This window comes from Drosophila suzukii, chromosome 3 (assembly GCF_043229965.1).
Source record: "Drosophila suzukii chromosome 3, CBGP_Dsuzu_IsoJpt1.0, whole genome shotgun sequence".
NCBI lineage: Eukaryota > Metazoa > Arthropoda > Insecta > Diptera > Drosophilidae > Drosophila > Drosophila suzukii.
Genome location: NC_092082.1, coordinates 62502724 through 62517649, shown reverse-complemented (window position 1 = coordinate 62517649; position 14926 = coordinate 62502724). Strand labels below are relative to the sequence as shown.

Genomic DNA, 14926 nt, shown 5'->3' with positions numbered 1-14926 from the left:
CCGGTCTCAACAACTTAGCATTCAGTACGATACGTTGACGGTTACTAAAACAACACCCGGCTCAAACAGCTCGAGAACGTTGAGCAGCCTTCGACAGCTTAAAAAGATAACAAATCAGTGACAAAACAAATAATTGAAGTTTAAATTAAAATATCTGCTAAGTTGTGTAAGTTTCGACGCTGCGGCTTATCCTTAAGAATTCGCGTACTGAACCCAAAGTTTCAGTAATCTACACAGACAAACTACGAAGTTTAAATTAACATAATAAAGGAACGTTGAAGATAAAGGTCAACCCTAATTGATAGCAAAATATTTTAAAATACATTTTTTTTTAAGTTCCTTATATTAAATGGAAGAATTTAAAGGAAGCCAAAGGAAAATATTGTGTCCTTAGGTAAAATCAAATAACAATCTGGAATAAGGAGTATTTATATTAAATTTTATTTAGTAAACCATTAATATAAAAAATTCACGCACCCGCGTTTCAAATTTTTCGGAGGAAATGTTAAAAGGCAAAGATTAATTATATTTTCAACTCTAAAAATACTCCTTTGAAATTATATTTAACCTTTGCAATCATTTTTAAAAATCATTAGGTCTCGATCAAAATTAAATACAAACTTGCAACAAAACTGGTAGCAAATGACAGTAATTGAGCAGTCTAGGGGCTCCTCCCAGTTATTAGACTGAGTCGCAGCGACAAAATGCCTATAATCAACCACTTCAAATGTTAATAGAAATGGGAGGTGGATCATTTAAGGGCGGGTTCCGTCGCTTGAATGAGTGGGGGTTAATAAACCCCTATTAACAAACTTTGACGTCAACCAAAATGATTAAAAACAAAAATTGTGTCTACTTTTTACCATATCGTTCCACAGAAAACAATTGAATATAAAGAAGCAAAATGCAGTCCTTACTTATCGTGGCCTCTCTCCTGATCTGTTTCATGGGTTGCAGCTCAGCTGGCAATATGCGTAAGTCATACCTCCCCTCCTAAACATTTTCAGTGTACTTACCTAATGTACCCCTTAGCTGACTATATCCAAGTGTGCCATCGCAATGATCCCGAACTGTCAAAGTGCCTTAAGAACAGTGTTCACAATTTGCGACCCTACTTGGCCAAAGGTATTAAGGAATTGAATGTACCACCACTAGAGCCCCTGTACATTGGAGATCTTGCCATTTTGGATGGGTCCGCTGGACTTACGGTTAAGGCCAGAAAACTTAACGTCCTGGGGGCCTCGAACTTCGAAATCACTAAGCTGAGGGCGTCCACCCAAAATCGTCGATTCGACTTCGAGTTGATTTTACCCCATCTCCACGGCGATGGCATGTACGAGATCAATGGCAACATCCTGGCGTTGCCCATCAAGGGTAATGGACCATTCACAGGAAATTTTACCAACTTTGTGGCTTATGTGCGCGTCCAATATGATATCAAGAACGTTAATGATCTGGAATATCTGCACGTTAAGGAATTCGCTTTAAAGATTCGCACTGGCAAGGGATACCTTAAGCTGGAGAACCTCTTCAATGGAGATAAAGTTTTGGGTGACGTCATTAATGACACTATTAACCAAAATTTCGAGGTCTTTACCAACGATTTGATAGCACCGATTGCCCGCGCTCTGGAGGCCGAATTCAAGGTCGTCACGACCAAAATCCTGGAGAACTTTACCTACAGCGAGCTCTTCCCGGTCTAACAGGCAACTGAAATTAGGCTAGCGTTAAGTTTGTGATACACTCGAATTGTTTTAATTAGTCCTAAATTATTCAATAAATCTAACAAATTTGAGCAGACATTTAAGCTTTAATATTTGTTTATCCAAAAGACAAAAACATTGAACTGGCATTTATCTAAATTCACCTCGCCGCTGAGCTGATTCTTAAGTTCCTTTTTCAAATTAAAAAGGATTTTATGCACAAGATTGTGGCTCCTACGTTTTTTAAGATTTACTTTTAAAATATATTTTCGTTTATTTCGCTTAGCAATACACTTAAAAAATTAAACAGGAACGTTCTATAAAATTGCAATCGTTATTGCAATTTTTAAAGCGAACCTAAATCTGAAATGCAAATAGAAAACACGTATTTACAGGTTTGATTCACCTGTAAGATCTGCTGGGACAATGACATTTTCGTTCAAATCCTCGCACCGAACGGCCCTGACTTAACATTTTCAAGAAGTTTTTTCAAGTTTTCTTTAATACTTGGAAATTGTTTTTTAATTTTTAGATCCGTAAATAAAAATGTTTTAATAAGAATACAAGAATACAACAACTTTCTTGAAGGAGGGACTTCATACAAAAAAACAGGTAATGGTGACAACTTCCCCAACCTATAAAAAATAGATAATGCACAAAGAATAGTTGTTTACCCATAACATTGTGAAATGTGCAAAAAATGGAAATAAACACTTTAAAATGATTTTTTATTAATTTTTTTATCTTTATTATTTTTATTATTATTTATAATATTTATTTACATGGGAGCTACTTATAAACACTTACTTTTTACAATTAGTTAAATCGAACCGAGATTGCAACCATCGGACCACCAGCTGAATGAACACGTCTTGAACACACGCCCCAGAGATTATGGGACAGACACTGTAAGCACTGTAAATGCAGTAAAATAGATAATTGTAATATAAAAGTAGGGATGTCGGAAATATATCAAAATATCGATATATCGATATTTTTCTCTTAAAAAAAATATTATCATCGCGATATTTATTGGGCAAAAAAAGACGATTTTGAAGATATTTTTTTTTTGATATTTCAGATTTTTTATGTTTGGTCACTCTTAAGCTCTTAAGCCAGAAAGCAAAGTGAGAAGTGTATGTGAAAATGAGTGAGGCAAAAGATTTTTATACAGAATCAAATGATACTTCTGCGAAATGCACACAGAAATGCTCTCAGTGAAGGAGCTTAATATTTGTCGCGATTTTTGCCATGTTCTCCACGCTTTTAAAGAAGCCAATGGTAATGCGAGCGGCGATTCTTATGATTTCTATGATTAATACAAAATTAAAAGAAGCTAATATGGATACCGCTGAGGGCATTCTAACAAAATATACCCTTCAACAAATATCACAAAAGCGATTGAGTGGTTTGCTGCAGAATTTCATACTCATGAAAGGCACAATGCTTGATCCTCGATTTAAAAAAGCATACAGGAATCTTTTCTAGATCTGCACAACAGGACCATAGAGCTCCGAGGCTCTGTAGTCCAGAGTTCCGAAAGAAAGGAAATGCAGCTTTTCTTTAGTATGCCACTTTGTAGTTGGGGGACAAATCCTTTGGATTTCTGCATCTCACAAAAATCAACTATGCCCATGCTAGCGAAGGTGGCATTAAGTTGCCTGATCACGCCTGGTAGTTCGGTTTCATCGGAACGGTTGGCTTTTGCCATAAAGTACCAGCATGTTTTCTTAAATCATTAAAAACAGATTTGTTTGCGAATTAATTAAAAACAAGTACAAATGTATGTAATTTCATGAAATATAATTAAAAACAATAAGTTCTTTATAATTAAAATTGAAAACAATGGGCTGTGCCATATCCCTAATAATTTTGTTATTTTTTTTATTTATTTATCTAATGCTAACAAATAGTATTAAACTAAGCGCTAACAGGGGTTTTTTATTTTGGAGCCATAGCAGCTTAGGCCTTCGGCTCGGGGCTTAAGTTGTGGGTTTACTGTGGGACTATATACATATTTACAAGATTATACTATTTATGGGATCCTTAGATTCTAATTGTATTTACATTGATATTATTTATATTTTGTTCATTATTTTTGAACTTTTTAGGAACTTTATGATGTTGTGGGAGTTTGAGTTTGAGCGATTGATTTTTTATAAAAGACCTATAAAAGATCCAAATTTATAGCAACAGTGCACCATTTTTCAAATTAAGCTAAACATTAAAAAATATCAAAAAAAATCGATATATCGACATTTTTTTATGATATTTATTAATATCATCGTGTGATATTTTTCAAACAGCAAATATCATCGATACGATATTTTTTCAAAATCCAACAACCCTATTTAAAAGCATCAAAATATAAAAAGAAATACAAATAATTTCAAAAAAAAAGTATTGGGTGGGCAAGAAAGTCATGTCGTTTTTTTTAGTAATCGTTTTTAATCTAATTTATTTACGACTAATCGAGCACCAGGGTCACACTTTTTAGTATCGTTTTAAAGCTTATTGTCTTAGGTACTATCGACGAAAATTTGGTAATTATTCGATAACATTTGTGGAAGCTATAGCAAATTAAACATGGAGGACCAAAGTGAGCATTTTCGGCATATTTTGCTTTTTTACTTCCGAAAAGGAAAAAAAGCGGTCGAAGCTCGCGAAAAATTGTGCGAAGTGTATGGTAAAGATGCCATGAGTGATCGCCAATGTCAGCGCTGGTTTGCCAAATTCAGGCTTGGAGATTTTGGAGTTAAAGACGCCCCACGTTCTGGTCGACCATCGGCCGTTTTTGACGAACAAATTCAGGCTTTGCTGGATGAAAACCGGCGCTATTCAACGCGGGAGATGTCAGAGAAGCTCAGTGTGTCGCATACAACGGTTGAAAACCATTTGAAGAAACTTGGCTACGTAAGCAAGCTCGATGTTTGGGTTCCGCATAACTTAAAGGAAATTCACCTAACTAAGCGTATCAACATCTGCTATTCTCTGCTGCAACGGATTAAAAACGATCCTTTTTTGAAGCGGATCATTACTGGCGACGAAAAGTGGGTTGTTTACAATAATGTCCAACGAAAAAGATCATGGAGCAAGAAAGATGAGCCAGCCCAAGCCACATCAAAGGCCGATATCCATCAGAGGAAAGTTATGCTGTCTGTTTGGTGGAATTGGAAGGGTGTAGTGCACTTTGAGCTGCTGGGACGGAATGAAACCATCAATTCAGATGTGTACTGTCGCCAGCTATCCAATTTTGGCGGAAAAAATTAAAGAAAAGGAGCCGGCACTAGCTAATCGCAAGGGTATAGTCTTTCACCATGACAACGCTAGGCCCCACACATCTTTGGTCACTCGGCAAAAATTAACGGAGCTGAATTGGGAAGTGCTACCACATCCACCTTATAGTCCGGACTTAGCACCTTCAGATTACCATTTGTTTCGCTCTCTTCAAAACTCTTTGAATGGTAAAAACTTTGATTCAGATGAGGCTGTCGAAAACCACTTGTCTCGATTCTTTGCTGGAAAAGACCAAAAGTTCTTCGAGCGCGGAATTATGCAGCTGCCCGAGAGATGGTCATTAGTGGTCGAACAAAACGGCCAATACATAATTGATTAATTATAAGTCCTGATATAAATAAATCATCTTTGAAAATATTGAAAAAAAACGACATGACTTTCTTGCCAACCCAATATATAGTTTTTTTCTACCATTTTAATTGCTGAGATCTAATCATTACTTTGTGGCGATCCTAAAATGGTTTCTTAATTGGTGCTTTTTGGCAATTTTTTTATTCAAATTTATTCGCTAATGTCGGGACGGCGCGAACGCCATTCCCGGCTACCAAAAATTACACGCACGAGTTATTCACATTAGGAATAATCGCAGAGGTCAACTCAGCCGAGGTGCAATGGCCAAGCCTCACTCCGGAGGAACCGCCTTCGTGATCACGGTTAACCTCTACGCCAGGTAAGTATGCTTTCACCAACTCGGCTCAGGGGTAGCCACGAGCGGGCAGCTAGAATAAGTTGGGAATTATAAATGGTTGTTATGGGGAAAAATGTATGCCATGCGCAGTAGTTGTTAAAAATCGTTTGGCCAGCTCACAATGAGTCCTTTAATTTCTTGAAAGTCATTTCCTGAATTTGGCATACGTTTTAAGTTATATTTTTGGATTAAGATATTATATTAAATATAATTTGCATAAATTCTGATATATATATATTCAGATCCATTTAAATTAAATTGTGCTGTTTTACGTTTTCCCGCCATATTTCAATTGAACAGAGTACCTTTTTATTTATTCGATCTGGGTACTTTATTTTCAGAGATTTATTTTGTTGATTAAGAATACTCTAAAGATAGAATGTTCTCTGCTTGAATTATATTAAATTAAATATTAAAGAGATATGTTTAAAAATCTCTTTTTTACTTGCGCAGGTCCGGCAACGCCTAATTCTTTGGAGGTGGCCAGCTTGCAGCTCTAAGCGATAGTATCGAAGTGGCATCGATTTGTGGCCCAGCCCTATCCGATAGTATCGGAGAAACATCGATTTTTGTTCCAGCTCTATACCATTGCTGCCCGAGTTTGCCCTCAATTAAAAATAAAATTACAAAATTTCACCGTTTCCGTTTGTAAAACGCAGCGCATCGCCCAGGCGTTCGAAATCCCATCCAACACAAGTGGTAGTATCGTTGTGAAACATGTCAACACCCGCACGCAGACGTCTTATGAGAGATTTTAAAAGGTGAGAAAAGAAAACTAGCAAGGAAAGGAGTCGAAACGAAAGGAAAGCAGGAAAACGAGAGGCGAGTCGCGAAGTACACACTATCGTCGGATTTTGCGGATTCGTGTTTCGTGGTGCGAAAAAATGTTGGAGAAAAGAAACCTGGGGCTGCGCTGCCCAATACATACATATAGGCAAACACACGGCCGCACATACGTGTGTGTGTGCTCCACGTCTGTATGTAGTGGAAAAGTTTGCGCAGCCAAAATACGAACGGGTGTGTGTGAGTGAGTGGTTGATTATTTTCGCTGCTTTTGCTCTTGCGAAAAACAACAACAAAAACAATTCGCTTGTCTTTGACACTTGACTTTGATGTGTGAGAGGTGCGGGGGGAAGACGCAAAGACGAGGAACAAGGGGAAAATTGGGAAAACCAAACAAAATTCTTCCGTCTTCTGCCGAAATTGCGTCGCAGCAAAACATTAACAGCATTGTTGTTTTCGGATTCGCCTGACTCAGCAGCTGCATCCTGCCCCTCGCCCTCTCCCTCTCCCGCTCGCACTTAACCTTGTTGACTCACGCAAAAGAGACGGCGCACTCCAATTGGAATTTCATTAGATTTCGTTTCTGAACTTTCATCATCTTCGAATATTCGAAAATTTGAATGTTGGCGCGGCACTGGACCGCAAGTTGCACTTGGGGAATTCGAAACCAAATGTCAAGGCTGTTTGCGGGGGCGGGACTGCCAACCCCAAGGCAAAGTACCACCCGAAGGCCAACAACAACAAGGCGTCTATCTCGCATTCCACAATTATCAAAAACTTGTCACTTATTTCAGCCACAACAACACATCGGATCTGGATTTCAAAAATATTTCATCACAGGAATACAAGGTTTCAATTGCTTAAAACAATAATATTGGGATGCTTGGTTCATATGTACGTTTACCAATGTTGTCCTTAAGTAGGGAGTTCTGCAGAGAGTTCTTAATAGAACTTTTCGACTGATCTCTTGCACATTTAAATTGAAATGAAGGGCCCCAGGGGATTGTTTGAAAAGCAAGCAAGAAACTATTGGGAAGTGTTTTCCAAATCGGGCTTTAAAAATTATTAGTAATGGATTGATATTTATTAAAGAAATACAAATCTAAATTTTTGGATTTTCCCTGGAGTTTTGCAAAACATTCCAGTTCAATTTTCAACTGTGTTTTAAATTTGGTATTATGTTTTTGTCTCTCTGTACACTCGCGTTTTTTTGCTTGTTTAATCGATGATTTCACTTGGCCCCAGTATCGATTTAAGCCGATTGAAGGGCGCGGTTAAACGGGTTGCGCCGCCCGCTTGTTGCTCTTTGCTGACCTAATTTCCCAGCCAATCCCTTCTAGCTAACTTCCAGATTGTGATTTCCGCTTTTCTTTCCTGAAATTAGTTCTTTGCCTATACTTTGTGTGCAGAAGAGGTAAACAAACATTGTTCGGCGACAGTAACAAAATAAAACCCGCTGATTCAGATTTATTCAAGCCTATCGGGCTCTAACTGCCAAAAATATCACTTTGTTCTACAGCTCAAAGTTTAATTGACGGTTAAAAAACCGGTTTTGCTAAATCTTCTGTTTTCAAATTTATTTCTAATAAGTGCGATTCGTCACTGTGATCGTTGCAAGAGTCGATCTACGTGCGTCAAGAACTGAACTTCATACATATGTATGTATATCAACATCTGTTGCCACAATGACATTTGTATTTAACTTCTTGGTTTTATTTATAAACATAGCTTTTTGGCCTTAATGTTGTATATTACATGTGCACGGGTATAAATGCACTCTTAGAGTAAAAGGGTATACTAGATTCGTCGGAATTTATGTAACAGGTAGAACAGGAAGCGTTTCCGACCCCATAAAGAATATATGTATACTCTTGACCAGGATCACTAGCCAAGTCGATCTAGCCAGGACCGTCTGTCCGAATGAGCGCTGAGATCTCGTTTTCAGTTTTATAAGATCTAGAATGTTAGGACTTGGCAAGGACCTACGCAGCGCAAGTTTGTCTCAGCAGGGTGCCACGCCCACTCTAAATTTAAATGAGATTTATTTCTTATCAATACCCATCTATATGCAAAAAATTATTGAAATTGGACCAATAATTTAAAAGTTATACCCAAATAACAATCAATGTTTTCGAACTCAATCGAGATTGCACACTACATGCAGAAAATCTGCTGTTTTCACTATTATGGCACTAATCCGCTAGGAGCGTTATAGGCTAGGTGGAGCTATAAAAGTAGAACATAGGTGGCGCTGTAGGATAGATGTGTAAGTGAAAAAGCAGAGTTTCTTTCAGTATATCTTCATCCCTTAATCTGAGTAACGGGTATCTAATAGTCGAGGCCGTCGTCTATAGCGTTTTCTCTTGTATTGTTTATGTTAGCTGTATTATAATTTTCTTGTAATATCTTTTCTCTTCCCTTATTGCAGACTTCAGGAGGATCCACCAACGGGTGTTTCGGGTGCGCCAACAGATAATAATATTATGATATGGAATGCTGTGATTTTTGGTCCACACGATACACCATTCGAGGACGGAACCTTTAAGTTAACCATAGAATTTACGGAAGAGTATCCAAACAAACCGCCAACAGTTCGATTCGTATCGAAAGTATTTCATCCCAATGTGTACGCAGACGGTGGAATTTGCTTGGACATATTGCAGAACCGTTGGAGTCCCACATACGACGTGTCAGCCATACTAACATCTATACAGGTGAGTAGTATTTGTGAGGAGCTCTTCAAACTTTTCTAACCTCTGCTGATTTGTGTCCCTAGTCACTGCTGAGCGATCCCAATCCCAATTCACCGGCTAACTCCACCGCCGCCCAGCTGTACAAAGAAAATCGCCGCGAGTACGAGAAGCGTGTGAAAGCCTGCGTGGAGCAGAGTTTCATCGATTAGCCATGCGCCCACTCTAGGAACAGCAGCAGCACCAGAAGCAGGAGCCACAACAGGAGCAGCAGCAGATTCGAGGGCGGTCGCAGCTTAAAAGATCAGCAAACTACAGCAACAAAAATATGCAATACCATAAAGAAGTTTAAATTAAATAATAACAGAAATATTTATGATAAATGTAATGCTATGAAATTGTAACAGCGCCAACGGCACGGCACAGCAGCATATTCACCACAACCGCTCACACACCTGCGCACACCACCCGCAACACATAAACCCTGAGCAGTTTTCAGTTATAATTGTTTGGCCGATAGTTCCATCTTGTCCCTAACCCGATCCCGAATTCAGATCACTCAAAAACACCCGGAAGTTCACTCTAGCAGCAGCCGCTAGTTAAGCCGGCAGCCAGCAATAAGACTCTCATAAGCTAACAACTCAAATGTTATAATTCAAGTAGCAGCGGCAAAAAATTATTAATAATAATAATAAAAAAATTATAAAATCCATGTCAAACAATTGCAAAATCCAATTAGTTTCATTTTAGATGTGCGCAATGCAAGTCCTGTAAAACAACTAAAACTGCATCTAAAAAATTGCAAAAATCTCAACAGAAAATATTTTTAGTAGTTCGTGTCGTAGCAAAACCCCACAGTTATGGCAGTGGAGCGTCCAATGTCATCAATAATAACTACCTAAATCCTACATAAACTTACACATGCTACCTAGATCGATTCATAAGTTTATTGGCTATAAATTGTGAAATTACTAGAAATTGAGAATTAAATGTTAGTTGTTAGCAATATAAACTAATCCACATGGTACGTGAACACAAATCTCCAAGTTGGGATCGAACAGGCAATTAAATATGTATGTATACCTCTGTAGCATCCAGTGACCAATGCGCTATGCGTTTTGCACGATTATTTCATATCCGGACCCACACGCTATTTCTACCCTAACTGTAAGATCTGATCCCTGATCTATTTCAAGATTACACCTTGATTTGGTCTGTTTCGATGGCGCTCGAGGAAGTGCGGGATCTTTCTTTAGTGTATAGTTGGTTGGAAACACCTCATAAACTGCCATTTTGCCACGCTATGTACTCTCTAGGTTCCACTGTGTCTTGGCTGCGGCAATTGATTTAGTTAGTTCTTAAGCGTTTACAATCGAGTCTTAATCTTGTTTTCTGTTGAATGCGAATTGCTGTTCCTTTTGCTACGAACCCTCCACTTTTTGGCACTTTGTGTTGGATGGATCGCGGAAACGTCGATGCGATGATGATGCTCTGAGCATCATGTTAATCTTATATATGAAAAACCTACCATATAGCAGCCTATTGTTTCATTAACTACGAACCAACTAAAGTAGAGAAAGCAAGTAATCCCAAATCAATTCACGGTAATGAAAAGCAAAGGATGAGTATTAAGGCGACCCATTCGAACGATGTGGAATTTAAAATTACCTTACTGTAATTAACATTATTATTATTAATAAAGTTTAAGATTTCAAATATCAATAAATGAAAATAACACAAAATCGCATTTATTTATTATGAAAAATCGTTATTTTGACCGATAAGATTCACATTTTCAAAGCATTATCTAAACTAAAATGTAACATTTTTTTTAATTTCTCTGCGAATCGTATTTTTTGAGTAGAGACTCAGATACTTAGCTAAAGCAGCAAAGCGATTTATCCGATTTAACGAAATGGCTTCACCTAGCGGTGAAAAAGTTATTTGGGGATAACTTTTTAATAAACGGTGAGCTTTGATCAATTTTTGGCATAAACATGGTTTTACTTTATTGTTAATGGAATCAAAATAGCCATTATAGTTTCAGACATCTGTAATTTGTATACCCTTGCAGAGGGCATAATGATTTCATTCAGAAGTTTGCAACGCAGTGATGGAGACGTTTCCGACCCTATAAAGTATATATTCTTGATCAGCCTAGTGATGCTAGTCGATCTAGCCATGTCCGTCTGTCCGATTCTACGCAAACTAGTCTCTCAGTTTTCTAAAAGTCTTATTTCTATTGCAAGTAGTATATAAGTCGGAAAGAGACGGATCGGACAACTATGTATATCCTATAGCTCCAATATAAGAGATCGGTTTGCCCAGGCATGGCTCGGCCTTTTTTTATTACTGACGCATTTATGATACTCCAGCGAATAAGATATTAATATTATGTCTGAAATTCTATTCAAAATTAAAAAGCAAATCACAAGTAACGAATACTAAATACTAAATAATTTCAAGGATTTCATACCAACACACCCCTCACACCCCTACTGCGCATGGAAGAAAGTGTTGCTTAGGGGTGAGTTTCTACCATCGCAAGACCTTATAATTCCCAACTAATTCTAGCTTCTCGTCCATGGGAACATCGGTGTCGAGCTGAGCAAAGCATACTTACCTGGCGTAGAGGTTAACCGTGATCACGAAGGCGGTTCCTCCGGAGTGAGGCTTGGCCATTGCACCTCGGCTGAGTTGACCTCTGCGATTATTCCTAATGTGAATAACTCGTGCGTGTAATTTTTGGTAGCCGGGAATGGCGTTCGCGCCGTCCCGACATAAGCAAATAAATTTTTATATAAAAATACCAAAGACACTAAGTAAAACACCATTTTGTGATCGCCACAAAATATTATTTGGGAATCCCCAAATTCCAAAATGGTCATGAATTTTGTTTTTTTATTTTTTGGGTCATTGGTCTTCAGTAATTAAAGTGGTAGAAAAACTATTTACGAAAAGTCGCAACACATTTTGGCGCCGCTGGTTATGTTGCCCGCAATAGATCCGAATCCTCAGATTCAATGCGATGAAGATCACAAAACCGATTAACAATCGGTCCAAACGAGGAGTCAGTCGAAGCATCCTTACTGTAGTCAGCGTCAAGCTGGCTTCTTATGCGTTTGACAGACTGGCAACGCAAATGGTCATCCACTTTTTGACTGATAAAGTCTGGAGTTATAGTAGTGGAGCGACCAGGTGTGCTTGCACCATGTATTACTTCGTTAAACTGATAAAATTTATGTGGATAGGCAAAATCTTTCTCATCGTTAATCACTGTCTGCCGAAGCATTTAAAACGGCTTTCAAATTGTCTTGCAATGAGGAAGAAGTATTAGCAATATATTGTAAATTGCGTTCAGAATCAAATTTCTGTGTCCTAGCCTCCTTGGACCTGACGAAGGTCACCCTTGCATTACCACCTCTAGACGACCTTAAAAACTTCTTGCTAACACTGACATTTAAATTCATAATTATAAATAGATTGGAAAACGAAGAACCACCGCAGTTAGCCACATTCGTATCATCACCACATAGAGGGTCCTCAATAGCTTGATCAGCGACCGATATGATGAGGACCAGCAAGGCGGCCGGCCAATGAATGCAGGCACGGACGCATGAACATTTTCCAAATACATATGAATTTTTATACCCGTTACTCGTAGAGTAAAAGGGTATACTAGATTCGTTGGAAAGTATGTAACAGGCAGAAGGAAGCGTTTCCGACCCCATAGAGTATATATATTCTTGATCAGGATCACTAGCCGAGTCGATCTAGCCATGTCCGTCAATTATGTACTGAAAAAAAAGAGAGAAGGCTACAGTCGAAATCGCGAAGTCCTATCGCCCTGCTTCGCCCATACCATTGTTCTTCTTAACGCGCACGTGTGAATAGAAAGATCCTATTTTTCAAAGTTAATTACCCTTTAACCATGGCCCCCGGGCCACCTAATTTAGGGCCTTAGCGTTAGCCCCAAAGCCAAGAAAAAAAGACAATACCAGAAACTACCAGTAGCAACCCCGACAACATCACATCGGTCTCCACTCTCCGTGATGGAAACCTTCTCATGCTGGTCAATTCCAAGGAAGTCAATGATACATTTTCCGGTGTTACCTCTTTACCGGGATTATGCGATGTTGAGTGCAAACTTTGTTAAAGGCACTATTTACGCACCCTGCTTAATTAACATCCCAGAAAATGAAAATGATAAGGAACTAAAATCTCAAAACGTTCACAGTGTATATAAATTTACAAAAATGATCGACGGCCCTCCCAAACCATTTGGCAAAATTCTCGTAATAAGTTCTCGTACATAAGTTTACAAAAATGATCAACGGCACTCCCAAGCCATTTGGCAAAATTCTCTTTCCGGGCACACAGTTAGGATTACGGAATATATTCCAAACCCTATGAGGTGTAAATCATGCCAATTACTGGACACACATTGAAGCACTGCAAGAACCCAGCCGCCTGTGCAGCATGCAATCTCGCTCCCGACCTTCACGTCTCCTGCACTTGCACTTTTTGTGCAAACTGTAACGGTGACCAACCCGCTTGTTCACCCTCATGCCCACAATATCAAACACAAAACAAGGAAGAACGCTATAGTCGAGTACCTCGACTATCAGATACCCGTTACTCAGCTAAATAGAGATATGCAAGTAGCAAAGCGAGATTAAAATGCGCCACCTACCTGCGGTATACAGATTTAAGCGTTTTGGGCGTTAGACTGGGCGTGGCAAATTTTTTTTTGGACCAATCGATAGGTATTGACGAGACCAATACATTTCAGTTAAAATTTTTTATTCAGCATAATGGGCATCACAGGTTTTCGCGGTTTGTGGGCGTTAGAGTGGGCGTGGCATATTCGCGTGACAAACATGCGCTGCGTATAAGGCTACGGAATCTAAATCTGAAATCCCAATTCTCTATCTTTGATAGTTTCCGAGATATCCACGTTCATATTTACGATTTTTTGAAGTTTGTGGGCGGTTTATGGGCGTTAGGGTGGGCGTGGCAAACTTTTTTTTGGGTCAATCGATAGGTATTGATAAGAACATTACATTTCAGTTAAAATTTTTATTCTAGCATCAAAACTGTAGGAGCCACAGTTTTGGGCGGATTGTGGGCGTTAGAGTGGGCGTGGCACTGTACTGAAACAAACTTGCGCTGCGTAAGAAGCTCAGGAATCTGCACGCCAAATCTCAATAGCCTAGCTCCCATAGTTTCCGAGATCTCAGCGTTCATCCGGACAGACAGACGGACAGACGGACATGGCTAGATCGACTCGGCTAGTGATCCTGATCAAGAATATATATACTTTATGGGGTCGGAAACGTTCCTTCTGCCTGTTACATACTTTCCGACGAATCTAGTATACCCTTTTACTCTACGAGTAACGGGTATAATAATCTTCTGAAGCTCGCATGATATTAAAACAACAACAAAACACCACAACAACACCACCTAACAGCCGCTCCCGGCAAATCAGACAACGCAAAAGCACCAAAACACGATAAGACGACCGAGATCCTCGGTACCACGAATGCTGACTCGCCTACTTGCTCGACAAAAGCCCTAGCATCCCACTTACCATCCCATCTTCCTCCTCATACCAGCACTTTGAATCCCAAAGAGAACGTTTTAATCACACCTTATTCTTCCGAACCGGAACTCACGTACTTAAACCCAGGAAATCGATTCGAAAAACATTTAGGAAAAATTCGCTCTTATAGATTAGAAGTAGATAATCTTCTTAGACAGAC

At 38.9% G+C, this 14926-nt stretch overlaps 2 protein-coding genes and 2 non-coding genes across 4 annotated transcripts; 3 read left to right on the top strand and 1 right to left on the bottom strand.

The window, feature by feature from the left end:
- Jhbp3 (Juvenile hormone binding protein 3) lies at positions 1 to 1800 on the top strand. Its single transcript, XM_017069339.4, has 3 exons — positions 1 to 166; positions 879 to 974; positions 1033 to 1800. Exons 2-3 carry the CDS (start codon positions 905 to 907, stop codon positions 1701 to 1703), a joined length of 741 nt encoding a protein of 246 aa, XP_016924828.1. The 5' UTR covers positions 1 to 166; positions 879 to 904; the 3' UTR covers positions 1704 to 1800.
- A 3713-nt stretch (positions 1801 to 5513) lies between these two features.
- LOC118878086 (U1 spliceosomal RNA) lies at positions 5514 to 5678 on the bottom strand. The gene has a single exon (XR_005014646.1). It is a non-coding gene; the product is annotated as a U1 spliceosomal RNA (small nuclear RNA).
- A 578-nt stretch (positions 5679 to 6256) lies between these two features.
- Positions 6257 to 11936, top strand: Ubc6 (ubiquitin conjugating enzyme 6). Its single transcript, XM_017069364.4, has 3 exons — positions 6257 to 6449; positions 8900 to 9185; positions 9248 to 11936. Exons 1-3 carry the CDS (start codon positions 6406 to 6408, stop codon positions 9371 to 9373), a joined length of 456 nt encoding a protein of 151 aa, XP_016924853.1. The 5' UTR covers positions 6257 to 6405; the 3' UTR covers positions 9374 to 11936.
- Positions 11777 to 11941, top strand: LOC118878087 (U1 spliceosomal RNA). The gene has a single exon (XR_005014647.1). It is a non-coding gene; the product is annotated as a U1 spliceosomal RNA (small nuclear RNA).
- Positions 11942 to 14926: the final 2985 nt, after the last annotated feature.